The 21526-nt window shown below is 43.0% G+C and overlaps 1 protein-coding gene across 1 annotated transcript; it reads left to right on the top strand.

Moving 5' to 3' along the window:
• The first annotated feature begins 343 nt into the window (after positions 1-343).
• Positions 344-21095, top strand: LOC106567174 (inactive dipeptidyl peptidase 10). Its single transcript, XM_082959723.1, has 14 exons — positions 344-519; positions 8666-8780; positions 9514-9609; positions 10195-10289; positions 10973-11044; positions 17690-17742; positions 18345-18426; positions 18821-18941; positions 19473-19627; positions 19755-19852; positions 19976-20099; positions 20385-20426; positions 20556-20660; positions 20970-21095. The coding sequence occupies exons 1-14, from the start codon at positions 481-483 to the stop codon at positions 21093-21095; spliced, it is 1323 nt and encodes a 440-aa protein (XP_082815849.1). The 5' UTR covers positions 344-480.
• The last annotated feature ends 431 nt before the right edge of the window (positions 21096-21526 follow it).

Genomic DNA, 21526 nt, shown 5'->3' with positions numbered 1-21526 from the left:
TGATTTCAGTAGCTGTGATTTAGTGCTGGCATGCAACAGTAAGACCAGCAGCCCAGCCTTCAGCCCCGCGACTACTTACCCACTGGGCACAGACGTCAATTCAACGTCTATTCCACGTTGGTTCAACATCATTTCATTGAAATCAGGTGGAAACAACGTTGATTCAACCAGTGTGCCCAGTGGGTATGACCATGAAATGTTGCTGAGACAGAGGTTTTGACCGTGTCTTGATTAATTTCTGAGCTAATCAGTGGTATGGATTGAAAATCAGTGAGGAATTGTCAAATGACCATATACAGAACAACACACACATAAAACTCTCCCTCCCTCAGAGACAGAGAGGAAGACAGAGAAGGAGAGAGAGAGAGAGAGAGATCAACGTTTTCACTTGGACAACTTGCGAACAATGCATGCATGCAGATCAAAAGCTAAAAGGAGCACGATTTAATTCTAGGAAGACGCTTGTTGAAGACAGCAAAGATGATTGCCACTACACAACAGAACATGACCACGGACCTGGTAAATGGCTTACTGAATAGTTTCATTATTTTTAAGTTGCTTCCACGATTTATTTTTGTTGTAAAATATCATTGAGCTGTATCTGTGTAAATATCATTGATGCAGCTCTCTGATAAGCATGCATAAACGTTGAAGTTGCGCGTGTGCGTGAATGTGCGCGTATGTGCTTGTAGGCTACTGTTGTAAATGCGCCTGTTAGTATTTCTCTGTTGTGACCAGTCAGCGTCTTTTCATTTAAATCAACATGATTTGATTATCGATAAGTATCTGTTTTTGCGTTTTAATCTTTCATTCATATACTTTAAATATGTAATTAATACTGCTATTTCTTGAACAAGCTTCTGTGCTCTGACTGCACTGACTGCAGTGGTCGTGCAGTGTAGCCCAAAACATATCAGCATTCGTCTCTTCTATCGCAAACTGATTTAATGTGGTGACTTTTTGTTAAACTGACACATTTCAATTCTGTAGATTTGAAAACACATCATGCATTCCCGTTGCGTTTATCGCAATTGAAATATTTATGTTTGTTTTGTGAATAGATCTGACATGCCTGTTCAGTTGTAGCGTAATCTGAAGTGAAATCATGACCGGATTACCAATGCCAAAGGGGAGGATCTTACTTTATTATATATTATTATACTGCATGCTGATAAAGAGAGCTCTGCAATCACAGAGTGTGAATGAGCAGGTGATGGATGGATAATCAATTTTATTCTGTAGCCTAATTGTATAAAGTGTATAAGCAATCTACCCACTCAATTAAATTGATGTAAAATCTGAATATCAAAGTAGTCTATTATTTATCACCAGACCCTATGTTTTCCTGCATTTTACATTTCATACTTTTTTTGCCACTGATTTTAACGTCATATTTCTTTGCCCCTTTGTAATGAATTATGTCCACTGCATACTCATTCAGCAGTTCTGTGAGCCTATCCAAACAGAGAAGTAAGAAGTTGCAACAGTTTTTGCATGTTATGTAGGTCTACTTGCAGGCTGTCAATAGGTCGCAGAATTGCTGACACCAAGAAATGTCAAAGTCACAACATGTGACGGTAGTTGGTTGCATCTTTGTGGACAGTGGCTGATCGCTGCAAACATTTTTTTTAGGAATTCTCTGAGAATTACATTGTCCCTGGAGATTAGTTAGTCTGTTGCTGTATGCTTTTCATCTCGAGTACAGTAATACTTTATAGCCTTGACAAATTGTCTAATTAAGAATATACATCACCCATCACCTTCTCAGTGACAGCAGCAATTGAACCATGGCAGCATTTCAGTTCAGAGCTGCACTAATGCATATGGCTGATAAATCGTGTGTCAGACTGTTAACAAAAATGTTTTTAATCAGTGCTGTATTAGGTTGTATTGGTATGTTTCATAGTGTGCGACATTGTAAATAATTGAAAATACATGATATGTATTTTCTGTCTGAAGTGGCCAGTTGGGATATTTTTACATATCCCCTCAATTTAGAATAAATCCCTAAAATTTTGTAGCTTAAACAAGGAAGCCACAAATACTAGTCAGCGTATCCATATCCCTTATTGTTTCCCAGGCCAATGTCTCTCTGTGCTATGGCCCAGTCCCAATCAATGCCTTTTATTTTACACAGCAAAGCAATTCATGTAGCTACTGCACCTCAGTGCTCGCTTCTGTCTTCACAGATTTCACACTTCTGTAGGCAGATATGGAGCTCTTATCTGTGATGGGTTTGGGGAAACAGAACATTCAGGCTGTACTTTTCAGTCGTGTGTGCCTGCGTCAGGATCTGAAAGGACATGTACATCTCTCTCATATCTCATCTCTCCTCTTGCCCATGCTTTACAGTGGCATCACACCCCATTCTCCCCAAGGCAGACACGACAATGAGGAGGAGTAGTAAAGGTTGAGCAGGACTGGATGTGTGGCGGGGGCAGCAGTCATACAGTACCCACCCAGAGCCCTTTTGTACAGTCATTTCATAATGTTTGGTGGGATGCATGAAAAGGAAGGGAGAATGCCTTGCAGCCGAGGAGGCTAAAGCATTGTGTCTGTTCCATGTGACTGAGGCAAGCGCTGCATTATGTGGTATTAGCCCAAAGGGCTAATTTGTCAGCCTCCTCAACCCCACATCCACATCCATAGCCTACCACCTACAACCCTTTAGGATGTGAGGCAAGCAAGAAAGTAAATATTGATTGGGGGCCCCCCAGAAATATGATAGCAAAATGTGTAGAATTGCAAGAAATAAGCTTTAAAACGGCATGGTTCTCTCTCAGCCTCATGGAAAGGTGTGTAGAGCAGCAGGAAATTAGCTTTAAAACAGAAACATTTTGTCTAAGCCTCATGCCAAAATGTGAACAATAGCATGAGATGAGCTATAAAACAGTGATTTTTTTCTCTATGACCCACCAAAATATGATGGAAAAAAGAGCTGTCCCCACCCTCTGCTCACTGTACTGTTGTCACATCCTGACCAGTATAAGGTTAATTGGTATTGTAGTTTGGTCAGGACGTGGCAGAGGGTATTCCTTTTATGTGGTTCGGGGTGGTGTGTTTTGTTGAAGGGGCATTTGGTTTAAGTATTCCGGGGTTTTTGGGCACTTTTTGGTTTTCAGGTATTCTATGATTTGTCTAGTATGTCTGTTTCTATGTTTGGTTAATTGGGGTTGGGACTCTCAGTTGAAGGCAGGTGTTGTCTATCTGCCTTTGATTGAGAGTCCCATATATGAGGGTGTGTTTGTGTTTGTTATTTGTGGGTGATTGTTCTGTGTTTCGCCTTGTGCCTTACCAGACTGTTTTTGGTGATCGGTCGTGTTTTGTTATTTTTTGTACGTTCATTTTGAAAGTAAATAAACAGCAAGATGAGCATACACATACCTGCTGCGTTTTGGTCCTCCTTCACCGACAACTGTATTGTACTGTACTGTGCTCTACTCACTATACTGTAATGTACTGTACTGTATTTTACTGTGCTCTACTCACTGTACTGAACTCCACTGTACTGTGCTATCCAAACTATGCTAGGATCAGATCAGTTCGGTCCATTTATGGACGTTAACATCAAGGCCAGGGTGGAATGACCAAATTTCAAAAGTAAGAGTTGATATTAACTGGAGAGTGAGAGGCAGAGAGAGTGAGAGAGGGAGGGGTTTTCCAGACTGTTTTAACACTCTTGGTTTGACCACCGGATAACAGAAAGACAAAGAAAACAATTCTGAGCTGAACATAACAGTATGCCAGTGGAAGGGAGGACAGTAGCAGGTGACCCAACTGTGGTTTGTGACTATTATGATTTCCCATTGTAGCCAATTCAGTTGCAGTAATTTCGTTAATGATATTTTGGTAATTCCGTTATCAATTTGGTCATGGAATTAGGAGTTTAAATAATTTACTAATTCATAAAGAAAATGTATATCAGTAAAATCCCTATAACTAATTGATAGGTCTACCTTTACTTGTTACTTCTGTGAACTTTCACTATCCTCCCTCCTCATGAGGGAGAGAAATTTGAAAACATCCTAAAGATATGTGTGTTTTTGGTAACAGAATTACAAAGCACAAGGCACTATTTCTTCAACTTACAGAAGGTCAACAATTTCTCAGAAACTAAATATAAGCGTCTTTACGTCAATATTATTGTGTTTTGATGTATTTCTTTGACCTTTTAAGACTTTTCCTGGTAGATGTTTTCTAAGACCCCTTTTCCACCTGTTTATCCAGATACCAAAGCCTTTACCTATGTCTATTTTTTGGGGGGGATGGAAAATGGTTGAAAAAGGAAACTAATCTCCCAAAAATATACAGTCTTAGCTTTCATTTGACACCCAATTTGATACACTCCTATGAACTTTTGCATGGAACTGCCCATATGTAGATGAGAGTCAACATGTGTCAACAGTAGCTTCACTAGCTGTGTGATTCTGCTTCGGGTGATTTATTGTGGGATGTTCACCACCTGTTCCAATGAAAGACAGACAAGGAGTTAAGGAGATCCCCAGAGTCTAATTCATGAATTTTTAACAGCCATATAGAATCTCCCACCAACTAGCTCTGGTGCATTGGGAGCAAATTGAGTAATTCATTGTATTTTGTGTGGTTTCCCTTATTGAGTCTGTAGCCAATCAATACAATGAATTTATTACAATGTACATACAGCATGTGTTTCGTTTAAAGAAGAGGCTGTAATCGTTAGTTGAGTTTCTCAGTGAAGAAAGGGGTCAGGGTATATGTCCAGTGATTCCACAAGTTGTCATATTTTGCGGGGAGGGACGCTCTGCAGTGGTCCGCCCATCTGAATGTCCCTTTTACGGGCTGCTTTCTTCCTATTAATTGTTTCCCACTGGACCTTGTTCAGCTGCACACTGTATCAATCATCTCATTTTGTTGAGGGTAATTCCCTTGATCTGCTCTGTCTGTTTGCCATGTTGGGAGTGGAGCTTTGTTACCTCTTACTGATGCAATGAACTTAGTCAGCACTGGAAATGTTTGTGGAGGACTCTCGCAAGGTGCTCTCCCCAAGAGATCCATGGTTGGTTGCCCTTACAAATCTACATTTTGCAGAGCAGTAGATTGCCCTTGTGTCGGTTTGACTGACAGCTTCATCAAAGCTTTATCAGAGGCTCCTCTCGACTCTCTCGGATGGATGGCTCACTGAGGAGTGTGTTAAACATTATTCCTTTATTTTCATTTCATGAGGATCTTTTCTGGGTCAGCAGAAAGTGTGCCTGCTGGTGATATTAACATCAAACTCCTAGAAGCAGGTTGCTCACTGACAGGACCTAATCCCTCATCTGTCCACCTCTTCTGGCAGCCAGTGCTGTGTTGGATCCTCAATTCCTCAGATTTAGCATCACCATCACTGAAATCCACCCAGACTGTGGTGGCTGTGTGTATCCACACTTGGGATTCTCTTCCTGTCCCCTGTATCTGTGTCTCTTTTGCAACTTTGACAAAACTCCCTCTTCCCCCAGCCAGCATGCACAGGGTTCTCCCTCTCTATCTTCTTACAACGGTGCATACAGCCTTAATTGGAAGTGTAGTCTAATGCACCACGCCTCCCGTCGCGGTGCATCCCATTAGGGATGTTTTAGCAGAGTGTTGTATGCAGCCATTAGGGAAGGACTTTGAAATCAAAACACTGTCTATAGTAGATTCATCAGAGCAAAGAAATTAGGTTAACCATGTGTCTCTGCTAGGGTCTTCATGTGTTTGTGTGTGTGTCTGCTTTAGATTAGATTAGTTTCATTTTTTAGTCACATGCACAGGGTCACAGATGTACTCGCAGGGTACAGTGAAATTCTTATGCTCCAAGCTCCAAAAGTGCAGGTAAAAATACCAGAAGGGAATGAGATAGTAATAATATATACACATTTACAACTGTAGCAATGATACATGTCCATTTGGGAGGTGGGGGCAGGGTAATGTAGAATACCCATGGTGGGAGCAGAATGGGGGGAGGGGGAGGTAGTCCAGGGGGACAGAGGGAGCAGTTAGCTGCCTTGTGGCTATTCCGCAGCTTGATGGTCTGGGGGTGGAAGCTACTGGCCAGTCTGATAAGTCAGTTAAGAACAAATTCTTATTTACAATGGCGGCCTACACCGGCCAAACCCGGACGACGCTGGGCCAAATGTGCGCAGCCCTATCGGACTCCCAATCACGGCCGGTTGTGTTTCAGCCTGGATTGGTTTGGTGTCTCTCTGGACCGCGGTGGGGGTTGTCCCTACTGGCCCAGCAAGTAGTGGTTTTAATTTGAACGTGTTATGAAACCGGAGCCAGGATGATCTAATAAAGATAAGACATCGGCTGTGTGTCCATGTATGCTGACGATTCAACCCTATACGTGTCAGCAACCACAGCTACTGTAGTGAAATCAGTGCAACCCTAAACAAAGAGTTGCAGTCAGTTTTAGACTGGGGTGCCAGTAATAAACAGTAATAAACTGGTCCTGAACATCTGTCAAACTAAGAGCATTGTATTTAGTACAAATAATTTCCTAAGTCCTAGACCTCATCTGAATCTGGCAATGAACGGTGTGGCTATTGAGCAAGTTGAGGAGATAAAATGACTTGGTCTTACCTTAGATTGCAAACTGCCATGGTCAAAACATATTGACTCAATGCTTGTAAAGATGAGGAGAGGTCTGTCTGCGATAAAGAGATGCTCTGCTTTTTTGACACCACACTCCACAAAGCAAGTCCTGCAGGCTCTAGTTTTATCTTATCTTGATTATTTTCCAGTTATATGCTCAAGTGCTGCAAAAAAAGACCTAGTTAAGCTGCAGCTGGCCTAGAATAAAGGGGCACATGTTGCTCTTTATAGGGCTAATATTAATACTATGCATGCCAGTCTCTCTAAGAGTTGAGGAAAGACTGACTGTGTTACTTCTTGTTTTTATAAGAAACATTAATGTGTTGGAAATTCCAAATTGTTTGCATAGTCAACTTACACACAGCTCTGACACACACACACTTATCCCACCAGACATGCCACCAGGGGTCTTTTCACAGTCCCCAGATCCAGAACAAATTCATGGTAATGTACAGTATTATACAGAGCCATGATTGCATGGAACTCCCTTCCATCTCATGTAGCGCAAGTGAATAGCAAACCAAATGGTCTTCCCTGTGGCTCAGTTGGTAGAGCATGGTGTGTGCAACGCCAGGTTTGTGGGTTTGATTCCCACGGGGGGCCAGTACAAAAAAAATGCATGAAATGTATGCATTCACTACTGTAAGTCGCTCTGGATAAGAGCGTCTGCTAAATGACTAAAATGTAAATGTAAATGAAGAAACAACACACGGCAATACGCCTCTCCCCCATGTGACCTACTTGTTGTGTGTACGTACTGTATGTGTAACTGATAGATGCGCACACACACACTACATGTTAATGTGTTTTGGTATGTGTCAGACCCCAGTAAGACTGGGGCCATTGACATCAGCTAATGGGCATCCTAATAAAATAAAATCTATACTGGCAACCAGTCAAGGTATAGGAGTTGTCTCCTCGTTATCTCCCCATTTTCCCATTGGGAGACATTTCACAGAAGTTTCGAGTATGCAGACAGGTTCTGAGTATGTGTGACCAAGATTGGGGATTGTACATTGCATAAGGAGAAATTGGTGTGTGTGTGTGTGTGAGTGCTAAAGTTGCTGTATAGTGACGGTTCAGAGACAGTTGGTGTAACACAGAGCTGGATGGAGGATCAGCAATCTGTCAACTAGCGATCTGCATGGCTGTTTCCAGGCCACATCAAGGCCTGGAGGAAGGTGATGGTGATGGGGGACAGCAGCCCGGCCGTGGCTCTGTGGCTCCAAGGACAAGGCCAGGCTACAGAGGCAGGCGGCCATAATGAAGGCTGAGCTTTATGGCTGCTCTGTGATTGAGGTCTCACACATCAGTGAGCATTGGGCTCCAGCGTCCGGTCTTAGATAGGCAGACACTCTGAGGGATCACAGAGTAGCTCGTCTGCCGTTATCTTTAATTGTGACTGATACCATGGCTCCCTCTTTCCGGCAGAGCTCGGAGTAGCATCTGAAGAGAATATACAGACATAATATTCCTATGGCAGCTGTTTATTGTACTGTAATGCCCAATCTTATTTATGTTTCACCTTGTGTTCTTAAACTTTCTGTTCAATTCCCGTCAAGTCTGTTTGATTTATCATGTTGCACCACAGACTTCTATGCAGATGTTTCCAACAAATGCTTTTCTTGCAGAATGTCTTCTGGTCTTCTAGTTTTCATGGAAAGTGTGCCCCTCCCCCTCTCAACCCCTACCATATGCCCCATTAAAGCTGTAACAGGTGAAATGAGGCGACAGTATCGAGAAATTACGCCATGACAGAAAATATAATCTGCAATTAATTTCAAGCTTTTCACCGGCAAACGTTCTCGCTCTGCTTTAAGGAGAATCACTCTAAATCACACAGATTGCTGTCATAGTGAAAGGCTGTGAGCAGCTCTTATTCCCCCAGAGTCTCCCTGTAGCCTGCACAGCAGATCCGCTTGTCTGACAGAGAAACCCCCGCTGTGAGGCTACGGAAATGAAGCAGCACTAATGTTCTGTCTCTCAGCTGTGTGTGTGTGTGTGTGTCACAACGCTCATCACTGTGTATGTGCATGTGTTTGTATGTGTGTGTGTGTGTTTCTCTTGGCAGGACATGCATGCTTCTGCCGGTCCACCACGGAATTGGAAGGGCATTGCGATCGCCATGGTGGTGATTGTAGGTGTTCTATCGCTGGTCATCCTCTCAGTCATCATGCTCACACCTGGTAAGAGGACACACAGAGTGAGAGAGGGAAGAGAAGGAATGGGGAGGGAAGGAAAGGTAAAAAAAGAAAGAGAGAATATGAATGTAGGAGGGTGAGAGGAAGGGAATAAAGGCAAGGGGTGGAGTGGAAGAATAGAGGAAGTAAGAGAGAGGGAGGGAGAGAGAGAGAGGAGGAGAGAGGATGCAGTGGGAGGAGGAGTGGGAACGGACTCACAAGGCTTTCCATCAGACAAACATATCAACAATAACATTACCAATAGGACAAAACAAACCAACGATGATAAACACAAAGTTCCTCTGCATTGAAAAGACACTCAGACCAAAGCGGAGACTCCAGTGCTATGCTAAGAACAGGCTAAGCCCCAGGAACAGCTGCGCATTGGACTGTGTGAAATAGAGCAAGATTCATGTTCATTCCTGGGTGGATATGGTGTACACAAACAGAGGGTTTATCCCCATTGGCTTTCTCCCACTTTCCCATTCCTTCTCTCTCTCTCTCTCTCTCTCTCTCTCTCTCTCTCTCTCTCTTTCTCAACATTAAATTCAAAGGGCTTTATTCTCATGGGAAGCATATGTTTACATTTCCAAAGCAAATTAAACAGATAATAAATAAATGTGAACAATAAATATTACACTCACAAAAGTTCCAAAGGAATAGAGACACTTCAAATGTCATATTCTCTCTCTCTCTCTCTCTCTCTCTCTCTCTCTCTCTCTCTCTCTTTTTCTGGAAGACGAGTCTCATCTATTACTGCAATCCCGTTTCACCATGGAGGATCTGGCGAACGAGGAGTATACAGTTCACGACCCCTGTGTGACCTGGTTGAATGGTAAGAGCTTCTAGCTCTATCTGAGCTAACCCAGATTAGCCTGCTGCCTCTGTTTGATATCTGAAAGTACAGCTCAAGTGTCAGGAGATTTAGTGAGATATTACTGTCAAACGTAAAAACAAATAACCAACAGTTATGTACCGGATACTTTAATAACTTTAATGTCACTTTAATAATTTTTACATATTTTGCATTACTCATCTCATATGTATATAATGCATTCTATTCAATACTATCTATTGTGTCTTAGCCTATGCTGCTCTGAAATTGCTCATCCATATATTGACATATTTCTATCCATTCTTTTACTTAGATTTGTGTGTATTAGGTTTTTGTTGTGAAATTGTTAGATATTGCTGCACTGTCGGAACTAGAAGCACAATAATTTCAATACACTCGCAATAACATTTGCTAAACACGTGTATGTGACCAATAAAATTTGATTTCATAAACCTTGATACCCCGAAGGAGGGGAACAAGATACAACATGTGTAGGGAAGCCTATGCAAACTCCCATTCATGTTGTAATCGAGTGAACCAACTAAAAGGTTCACATTTCCCTTGGACCTGTGTCGTCCCTTCCAGAGAATGAGGTTGCTCTCAGAACCAGAGAGGGCCATGTCCTGTCCTACAGCCTCCACTCCAACCTCACAGCTACCCTGCTGGACAACAGCTCCCTGGTGAGTAACAGCCCGTTACGGCCCTGGGGCCCTACAGTAGAGGAGACTTATTCCACTATCGATTGGCTCATTTACAGAGACAGCCAGACAAATGGACCGTTCAATAGACTGACAGGGCCTCCCAGATGGAGAGAGGATACAGAATGACTGTTCAAACTTTTGTAGTTTTAGAAAAAATAAAGAGCAGTAGTCGCTTTCACTCTAATATAGCTATGTAGAGGAGGTCTATTTGGTTCCCTCACTATTCAGTTGAAGACCTCAACATATGGCTTCAAAGAGATTTTTCTTGCAAGGGCCTCATTTTGAGGAGTGCCTGGTTTGGCAAAGCGAGGCTGAAAAACCTATCTGGGTCATTGCCTAGGAGCTACGCAGGGTTCTGTTGTCAAGATGGGGAGAAGTCTCCTCTCTGGCTCTCACCAGTTTATCCTCTCTGTTGCTATGTTAATTCCACACTGTAGCTGATAGCCTACAACAGTATTTAGCGTTCAGCGGATGACGTAGGCAGGGATACTGCACCTAGGGCCATGGCTTTCCAAGTGCAATCCCTGACATTATCCATATGAGCCCCGAGGCGATGTTGTTCTTGAAGGTTAAGGCTAATATGAGATCCAAGTAAGTTACTGACATGTGTATCTTTTAATTTGATGCATGTTGTTGATATATTGTTCATTCCGTGTTTCCAGGACCTGACTACCACAAAGTTCCATGTGTCTGCAGACAAGAGGTTTGTCCTGTTGGCATACAACGTTCAGCCAGTGAGTGATGCTTGTTTTGACCAGATAACATGCTCATAGCTTGCTCTTTCCATATTATTTTTACAGTGTCAATCATTCTGATCAATTATCATACTCACAGCCAAAGTAATACCCAATGACACCAAAGATGACTTGTATGCAATGTGGTTTCCTACTCCCTCACGCACCGTTTTGCACAGCAGCGCCACAAACCTATTCCAGACCATCAGAGAAAATCAGTTGGGTCAAATCTGTTTCTGTTTGCGACTAACAACACGTCTGTTTCCGCACAGCATGGTGGCTGTAGTACAATAATGCCATGCATTCTAATCCAGCCTTTACAGTCAGTGGAATGAACGAGGGGGAGGAAAGTCCCTTATGAAACAGTTAGAGAGAGAGAGAGAGATTAGGTGGGAGCAGGGTGAAAGTAGATTCTTCCCGGTACGGGGTCCTCCTATGTGTGAATGCGCTTTTTAAAATAGAGAACTAGTGATGCTACTACAGTACTGCAGCAGTCTGTTGTTTTACATGCTATTCAGGCACAGCCAATAGTCAAATCACTGGCAAAATGTGTGGGGAATATTCAGACTAGGTAATTATGGGGGAAGTGGTGTAGAAGAATGGAGGGAATTAGATGGCTGAGAGAGACGGATCAGTTTGATGTAGATAGCAGTGTGTGGGGAGGGGGAGAGATGTGATGAGGGAGATGGGGTGTTAAAGTTGGAGCTGCATGCAGTAATGAAATCACCCTGCTGGTTTGGTGGGGAATGTTAATGAGGAGCTTATACTAGAGTCTAATGTATAATGCACAATTGCAGGTGGTTTGAGGCAAACCCCAGCATAACAAACAACTCTAACAACACATGCATTTTCTCATCTCTCTTTCCCTTGTAATAGCTTTCCCTGTTTCCCCCGCCAACCCTCTCCTTCTGTAAATATCCACTCGCTTAATAAATAGCTTCCCGTTTCCCCAAAGGAGGGAGCAAGAGGTGTAATATATGGGTAATGGGGGGGGGGGGGGGGTGCTTTCAGCACAGTTTCCACCATATTAAAGAGCCCAGAACAGATATATTGCTGTTCTGAGTGTATAGGATCTGCTCTCTCTCTCCCTCTCCCTCCCTTTCTTTCTCTCTCCCTGCTCCTCATTCTCTCTCTCTCTCTTCGCTCTGCTGTAGGCTCTGCTCTCCTAAGTTCTCTCATTTAGTAGTTGATGATCACACCGTATACCTTTTGTAGGGCTTCCCAGCTCCCAAAGTGACGCTACACTGTATGCAAGGATTTCCTTTGTGTTGTCTTAGTAATTCAGCCTTCTCTGTGTTGCTCTCCAACCCTCTCGTGTCACCTTTGAGAAGCAGATGTTCTGTTGTCTTTACGTCCTGTAGGTCTGATATCTGATTGGAGGTTAACTTTACAGTAATGCCATTGGTCAACAGCTCAGATGTTATAAAGGGGTCTCAGATTCATTGTCTTTTTCTTCTTTGTTCCTGACCTGGTGAGATACTCTCTCCACCCCATGGACTCTTGGGACATGGCCTTTTAGGCTGACTTCTCTCTCTCCCTCTCTGATCATGCCTAGAATAATGGCTTGTGATGCTTTGTAAATTATGCATTATGCCTTGTATAATGGTATCATTAATTTTACTAAATTATTCAATACTTGCGTTTTGCATTTGCTTCTCATGACCATTTCTTGATCTTAGTTAGCTAAACGCATAATTCTTGATTGCACCTGGTTTTACTATAGTATTAAATGGAGTCAGATCTATCACGAGGATGTTACACAGATGCAGACACAGGAGGCAGTTTGATTCTCAGGATATTTCATATTCGAAAGGGGCAGGCAAAAGGCAGGTCGACGGCAGGCAGAGGTTGTTAAACCAGGTCAGAGTCAGGCAGGTACAGGACGGCAGGCTGGCAGGCTGGCGGCAGGCAGGCAGGCTCAGGACAGGCAGAAAGGTCAGAACCGGGAAGACTAGAAAAGAAAAACTTGAGAACAGGAGAACCGGGAAACACGCTGGTAAGACCTGACAAAACAAGACGAACAGGCAACAGACAAACAGAAAACGCAGGTATAAATTCACAGGAGATAATGGGAAAAATGGGAGACACCTGGTGGGGGGTGGAGACAAGCACAAGACAGGTGAAACAGATCAGGGTGCGACAAGATCAGTCTTTCCCTCTCTTTTTGCTTTGCCTGTCTCTCTCTCACTCCCTCACTCTTTCTATCTATCTCTAACTCACTTTTTTCTCTCTATCTCTAGGGGTTTTCTGCTGACAATAGCCGTTTGCCGCAAGCACAGGCTTTCTTGTTGGGGAGAGGAGCAGTGAGCCGCTGAGAATGGCAGAGTGAGACAGAGAGATAGAGGGAGGCAGGGTGGGAGAGAGAGAGAGAAGAGAGGGAGAGAGAGAGACGCAGTAGCAATAGGGGGAGAACAAATATTTGATACGCACCATTCGCCCTTAGATCACCCTGTCCAATCGAAATCAATCAGAAGGGGTGTAAAAGAATGAGTGGGATGGATGCTTAGAGGAGAGGGCTGCAGTGGTGGGAAATGGATGAGTGGGCTGTGTGTTAAGTTGAAAGGCTTATCCCCTGGATTTCATATTAGCTGTGAGGCTTTGGGGAGGTTTGTGCCTCGTGGGCGAAAACAAATAGATTTTGAGAGAGGTGGTACAGTTAGAAGTCGGGGTGGCGGGGGAGGGGGGCATAAGGGAGAGAACAAATTCAAACCTCCTGTGTAGCAGAGGTTTCAATCTCTCCTCAAAATTGCCAATAGTCTGATAAATGTGTGTGTTTGCGTGTGTGCGTGTGTGCGTGGGTGCGTTGATGCATGCGTGTGTTTGCGTCAGTGCTTGTGAGAGTTGTTCCCTTTGTTTGACACAAAAAGAGGGGAAGGAGAGGATGGATGGAGATAGAGTGGAAAGGATGAGGAAATGCAGCCAGAGCCAGACAGGTGGAAACTGCCAAGACTGTGCAATTTAGAATGAAAGGAAATACAACTGGAGAGTTGGGTCTGCTCTGTAGTTACAGACAATGAAGTGCTTGTATCAAAGACAGCATATTGAGGCACTACCAGAGAGAAATGCAGGTTTAGTACTAACAATGGGCTGGGGGAAGAAATCTATTATCCCTGTATTATGTGTACTGGGTCATTCCACAAAATGAGTCCCTTTTGCTTCCCTTTGATGTTTAAAGTAGAAATTGTGCACCAATATTGTATTTTAAAAGCCTGTTATATTAAATGAAGTCCCCTTTAATCTAGACCACATGGAGAATTCAATAAATCCGATTTTTCTATGAATAAAGACTTACTAAAGTGACAAAATGCAGCATTTTGACATGACCCTCAGTGAACCCTCTGTGAATTCTAGGAAGATTTTAACCCACTTAACCCCAAGATTTCTCAAAATTTTCACCATCATTGTAAAGCCCTTGTTATTTTGTTGTTTTGAGAACGTCATTTCTGAAGATGATTATTTATTTCATGTGATTAGTGATTCATATACTACACTACCGGTCAGAAGTTTGAGAACACCTACTCAGTCAAGTAAAAAAAAAAAAAATGCTACATTGTAGAGTAATAGTGACGACATCAAAACTATGAAATAACACATATAGATTCATATAGTAACCAAAAAAGCGTTAAACAAATCAAAATATATTTTAGACTTGAGATTCTTCAAAATAGCCAGCTTTGCACACTCTAAAAAGAATCCAAAGAGACATTGAACATCTAATAGTCAAATCATAATGTAAAAGCAGGTGAGCTGGTTCTGCTCTTTATGGACATTTCCTGGTGTTTTGCGGTGGAAAACTGAGCGAGTCGAGCAAAACGCATCAACTCTGTTACCCATAGATAGACAGGCTAGAATTGTTTGAAAAACAAGTGGATTTATGGTTGATTTAAGATGAAATTGTCAACCCTGTAACGATCAACCCTGAAACGGTCAACCCTGTAACGGCCAACCCTGTAACGATCAACCCTGAAACGGCCAACCCTGTAACGGCCAACCCTGTAACGGCCAACCCTGTAACGGTCAACCCTGAAACGGTCAACCCTGTAACGATCAACCCTGAAACGGCCAACCCTGTAACGGCCAACCCTGTAACGGTCAACCCTGTAACGGTCAACCCTGTAATGGTCAACCCTGTAACGGTCAACCCTGTAACGGTCAACCCTGTAATGGTCAACCCTGTAACGGTCAACCCTGTAACGGTCAACCCTGTAATGGTCAACCCTGTAACGGTCAACCCTGTAATGGTAAACCCTGTAACGGTCAACGCTGTTACTTTATTTGGAACTTAATAGGCACTTACTATAGTAATTTGTTGGTCCCTTGGTAATGCCGGCACGTTTTGGACTTCTAACCCTCTGGATTCGTCTACATCTGCTGCATCCGCTGATACATTGTGCTACACCTGCAATAACATCTGCTAAATACATGTATGCGACCAATAAGATTTGATTTGATTTTATTAGCTGGTGTGATTCACTGAGTTAGAGCGATGTTTATGAGACAAGGGCGGATCCCGAAAACATTTTCTTCTCACAAAAACGTCTGTAAAGTAAGAACAGTTTTAGCTACAAACTACTATGACCTATCTATGAAAAGCAGAGACCCCTGCGAACACGCACATATTTTGCTCTATGACACTCCCAAGCCACACAAGAGTCGCTAGAAGGTTAAGGGGTTCTTCGACATAGAAGATCATAGGAAATCCCAGGACATAGTGTCTGTAATACTGTAATAAGCTCACATAGTTGCTGTCACGAACTCCAAACTCCACACAGTTGTCACTGACTAGTTTGATATTCATATCCCACTGAGCAAACAATTTTTCTTCTTACAGCATTCATATAAATTCATTTTTTATCAGATTTTTGCTTGGCAGACCAATTTGTTTTATTGACATTTATCAATAAAACTCGTGCATGCAACTGTTTATGTCAAATTAGTTTGTGTTCTACTTGCAGCCCAGGTTGTCCTGAAAAGAAAATGTCCAACACTTCATTGTGAGGCTAAATATGAGGACAGTCCAAGCAGATGAATGAAATGAGTGAATTTCAGCTTGTTTTGCTGTGGGATGCCTGATTCCAATGGAGTTAACCTCTTGAGAGGGGAAAGTGTTTTTCAGGAAGTTGAACATGTGCTCTCTATGACATAATGTTACAATTTTGTACAATCAAGCTTTAAAAAAAAATCAAGTTACACTTCTTGATGGAATGACTCTACTGCAGCGCAACAATACCTACCAATATCTCACCTCATACAAGGACTGTTGTAATCTCATTACTGTCCCATTGTTGCCAGGTCCCACGTGAGCACACACACACTGGTCTGTTTACAGTGTGGCTCCTCCATTTGGGGTAAAGTCATGGGGGGAAGCAGAACAATCTGGCGGAACACTGGGGAAAGATTTATGACTTACCTACTTCGCGGCCACATTAGAATTCATTCTCTTTCTCTTAGACACGCATACAAGGGTGAGCACAGATACATACACGCACGCCCACGCCCACGCCCACGAGCACACACAGAAACTGTAACACACACGCACGCTCTCAGACATGCACCCACACACACACACACACACTGAGACAGACGCACGCACACATGCACGCCCACGCACGGCCACACACAAACACACCCACACGCCGATGCACACATACACACACAGTCCCCTCCTCACACGCAGTATCCTTCTTTCCTCCCCTAATGATAAATGATGAGCCATATCTTTGTCTTCTATGTTGACAATTCTAAAGAGCTAATTAACCAGAGTGATAAGGCGACACCCCTCCACCCAGCGGGAGGGACTCGTCTCGTTACACTGCCACCCCACTGCTCGCTCTGTGACCTGTTAAATAGCCGTAAACTCCTCTTCTCAGACCCTCATCCTTTACCTCTGTGCCTCACTTTTCTTCAGATCTGACTGTTTTCTGTTGTTATTGTGGTTTGTTTTGGGTGCAGTGGCCTTTTCCTCAAAAGCAATGTCCCGCTGGTAGGAAAGTGACCTTTCTCTCCCAGGCTGACATTTTCTGGTGTGAAACATAGCCCTTCGTTTTATTGTCATGCTCCTTTGCCTCTCTGTGTTTCTCAGTTTAGAGGACTAACAATATGGGAAGTAATCCAATTGCACTGTTAAGTATGCTACCGGAGACGTGACATTCAATTAGATTAGGGACACGCTTTCCAAAGCTTTTCCCTTGGCTTCTTTAAGAAGCTAGTGGGCCAACAACACACTTCAAGTCTTTGTTTTAGAAATGGAGTGTCCTCTTCAGCATGCCTAGCTGATCACTGGTCAAGATGAGTTACCCCTCTGGATCTTTTTAAATCTCAGGGATATTGGCTGTAATTATGTTACTTCGGGGTTAGAGAAAGACATGCTCCCTATCTTTCTCATCGTCACATGACATCATTCCTCTAATGTCTCCTATTCTCTGTTAAGGAGAGACTGGGTTATCATTGTTTGAGCTGTTTGACTGGGTAGTTAGAACTGATGTTTGCGACGGTGCAGTGTGATTGATGGAATTGTTTGCCGTTCATTCACTTAATTGGATTGTCCTATGGTCTAACTGTAGTGTGTGTGTCTGTGCTTGAGATTGAGTGTGTTCTTGAGTAACTCTGGACCACTGTGCCCATCATGTCCTCTACCTCCAACAGGTTTTCTCTCAGTCCTTTACAGCATCCTATGCCATCTACAATGTGGCTAATGGGTAGGTACTGTAGACAATGAATGCTAATGCATGGGCTGCACTGGGCATGTGTATTGCCAACGCAAGCGGGCCCTGGCCTCGACTGACCAAGCACCTCCAAGTGTGTCTCTTTTCATCTGAACGTCATCTGTTATGTCAGACATGTCCATTACTCTTACTGACTGTAGTTAACTATCAGAGTAAGCTGGGAAATTGACAGCCAGAGATTCCTCCTACCTGCTGGCCCACCAGTAAAGAAGAGCTCTCCTGTATCTGCGGATGAAAGCCTGGGCCTTGTGAGGAGCATAAATGCCTCTTGAAGAAATTCAGAAGGATCTGCTCATTTTACAAAAATGAAATGCCTGGTTATGTCTTGTTACAAGATGCCTGCCTGTTTTTAGGAGGAACATAGTACTGTTCCAATGCATTGAAAGAGGTATTGATCCATTGCATGAACCGATCTCAGTCTCTGTATGGTTTTGCATTTGCATCTTGTCTTTTTTACGATATCTATCAAATGCTTATGAACAGGCATGGACGGATCTACGTTCTACTCTGTAATCCACTAGTGGCTTTAGCCAGGCCGTTCGTTCCTAATGGGGGGGATTCTGTGTTTGTCCCAGAGATCTGCTGGAGCTTAACTCTCCAGCGGGGGAGAAGGCAGGGATACAGTACGCCGCCTGGGGACCGCAGGGGAACCAGCTGGTAAGGCAGCAGCTCTCAATCATTCTGCATCCCACCTCAACAGTGTCTGGTGGACTAGAAATGCATTTAACACCACAACAAATCTAGAACACCTCTATTTAGCTGTGTTTAATATTTGCGTTATAATGATTAAAAAACAACATTTCAGTGTTTGTTGCAGATTAATATTGGATTATGTGTTATGAATGTAAAGTGTTTTCAGTGCAATGTTTGTGTTCCAATTGCACTTCAACACATTCAGTCAGTGGCAAGCTGAGATGTATTGGCCTCTAACTTGGCTGGCTGATGCATTCCCACTTGGAAACAATAGGACGTTTGATTCAGCCGGCCAACACCGAGCTCTCAATCTGCTTGCTCTGATAATGGATTAGTACTGTCTCTCTGTTGCTGCCAGGCCTATGTGTTTGAAGGAGATATCTACTACCAGCCAGCCATGACCAGTAAGCCCCTACGCCTCACATCCACAGGCAGAGAGGGGCTGGTGGTCAACGGTCTATCCGACTGGATGTATGAAGGTAAGAGATACTGCAGCTACATCGACTAACACCTCAAAGGAAAACAACTCCATGGTCAGCACTCAAGTTTTTAAGATATGTAACTGTCAAAAAACAGAACTCATCCCTGTATGATGCATTTTGCATCATAAGATGCTGCGTTTTGCATCATATGATGCAACATACTGAGATGATTTATGTATTTTGAAAGTCGCCTATCTTGACAACTCGAGTGCTGACAAGCAAAACATTTCGGGACTATGTCAACAATGGAGTAATGAAACAAAGACCAAAATATTGTTTTTGGGTGGAGTTTTCCTTTAACCTATCTCTATCATAGCCATTGATTGCCAACTGTTCCAAAATTGACAACTGTTTGCAAAATGAGGTTTGTCATTTTGAAAACTGTTTACTGAGATGTATGGTATTGCAGATAATATATGACTTTGATACATTGTTTTGCACTATTGGCAATGTGTAACAATTGGACTTCCATGAGTAACAAATGTGTATTGAAACTGATTGCTTTGTTCTCTTGTAAAATGTTTACAGAGGAAGTGCTGTTGACTTACTCTGCCCACTGGTGGTCCAAAGATGGCGCTCGCTTGGCATACTTCACCATCAACAACTCTGCCACACCCTTAATGGAGATACCTTACTTCCTGGGTGGAGTCTATCCCTCCAATGTTTTCTTTCCTTACCCTAAGGTAAACACTGATTTTAAAATATATAAATTAACCAATAATGCAATGTGTAAAAGTTCCAAGACTGTCATGTCATCTAACTAATGTGATACTAATGTAATAGTCTGAATCTGTGTATCTATGTGGATAGGCAGGCTCCACTATCCCCACAGTCAGCCTGTTTGTGGTGAATCTCTATGGTCCAGCTCACACTCTAGAGATGATCCCTCCAGACTCTCTCAGGGCCAGGTACCATCTCCAAAATATAACTTCATACTGTAGCTCAACTAAGGACTAATGTTGTTAATGTTTATATTTTACTGTCCAAGAAACGTTATTTTCCTGTATTTCTTTCTTCAAACGTCTCCCTAGAGACAGCTACATCTCCATGGTGAAGTGGATCAGCAGCACTCGTCTGGTGGTGCGTTGGTTGAACCGGGCCCAGAACCAATCAGAGCTCTGTGTGTGTGAGGCTACCACAGGGGCATGTTCAGAGGTGAGAGGTCAAAGGTCACTTCAAAGTAATTCGATAAGGTCTCCTCGCTCTGCTGCCATGCATTACTTTTATAGCATCTCCTTTACACTCTGGCGGGTTTGGATTGATTTTCGTAAGCCACCATATCTCTTCCTTCCAGCTTAAATAAGGTCAATTATACTGCCTGTGATGAATTTCCAATGATCTGCTGCAGCATTTCTCTGCCATCTCTCTCCAACCAGTCCTTATGGATTCATTACAATATTAATGTTGGCTGCTTAATTATGTTGATACATTTCTTTACAGAAACACACAATGGTCATGGACTTAATGCAAAACCAACGACAGGTAGGCGTCACTCATTTCCCACAATCTGCTACTCATTGAAACTGGTATGCTGATACAGTCTCAATCGACCTGCCTGTGATTTTTCCTGGATTGTTTTTGTTGACCATGCCTGTCTCATTTGTCCAACAGGAGGTGCCATTGTTTTCATCCGATGGCTCTTGGTTTTATTTGACACTGCCAGCCAAGCAGGGTGCCCGAGGGGAGTTCCGCCACATTGCCTGTCTCCCTGCGCAGGTCAGTGTGAGGGCAATAAAGTTTTATACCCCTGTGTCATCCTCCAATGGTTTAACGTCAGACTGATTGTTAAGCCTTCAACAGGGTGACATACAACAGTATGTGATTATACAGATTTTAATAGCAGAGAACTGAAGTCTTGTCTAGGCAGTGATTATTTTAGGTATCTGTGACTGTGTATCTGAATTGTATGTGTCTGAATAACTACATTTCGCTGACAATGTTATTCTCTGCATCTCCTCTCCACTGGCAGTCTGTCTGTTTCTGTATTCATCATCCTCTCTTTCTCTCTCCTTCAATGTGACACAGCCTGCCATCCCCTCTGTCCCTCCTCGCTTTCTGACGTCCGGTAATTGGGATGTCACTGTGCTGTGTGCCCTGGACGAGGACAACGGGAAAATGTATGTGAGAGCCTCTGTGTGTGATGCTACATAGCATAACATGTACAGTTGAAGTCAGACGTCTATATACACCTTAGCCAAATAAATTTAAACTCAGTTTTTTACAATTCCTGACATTTAATCCTAGTAAAAATTCCCAGTTAGGATCACCACTTTATTTTAAGAACGTGAAATGTCAGAATAATAGTAGAGAGAATTATTTATTTCAGCTTTTATTTCTTTCATCACATTCCCAGTGGGTCAGAAGTTTACATACACTCAATTAGTATTTGGTAGCATTGCCTTTAAATTGTTTAACTTGGGTCAAACGGTTCGGGTAGCATTCCACAAGCTTCCCACAATAAATTGGGTGAATTTCGGCCCATTCCTCCTGACAGAGCTGGTGTAACTGAGTCAGGTTTGTAGACCTCCTTGCTCGCACGTGCTTTTTCAGTTCTGCCCACATATTTTCTATGGGATTGATGT

Source organism: Salmo salar, chromosome 13 (genome assembly GCF_965601325.2).
Source record: "Salmo salar chromosome 13, fSalSal1, whole genome shotgun sequence".
Taxonomy (NCBI): Eukaryota; Metazoa; Chordata; class Actinopteri; order Salmoniformes; family Salmonidae; genus Salmo; species Salmo salar.
This window is presented reverse-complemented; position numbering and strand designations above follow the sequence as displayed.

Excerpts from the sequence above, each read along its gene's own strand:
- LOC106567174 (XM_082959723.1), top strand. The coding sequence starts at position 481 with ATGATTGCCACTACACAACAGAACATGACCACGGACCTG. Across the intron at positions 520-8,665 it reads AGAACATGACCACGGACCTG|GACATGCATGCTTCTGCCGG; the intron begins GTAAATGGCTTA and ends TTCTCTTGGCAG. Across the intron at positions 20,100-20,384 it reads CCACAGGGGCATGTTCAGAG|AAACACACAATGGTCATGGA; the intron begins GTGAGAGGTCAA and ends ATTTCTTTACAG.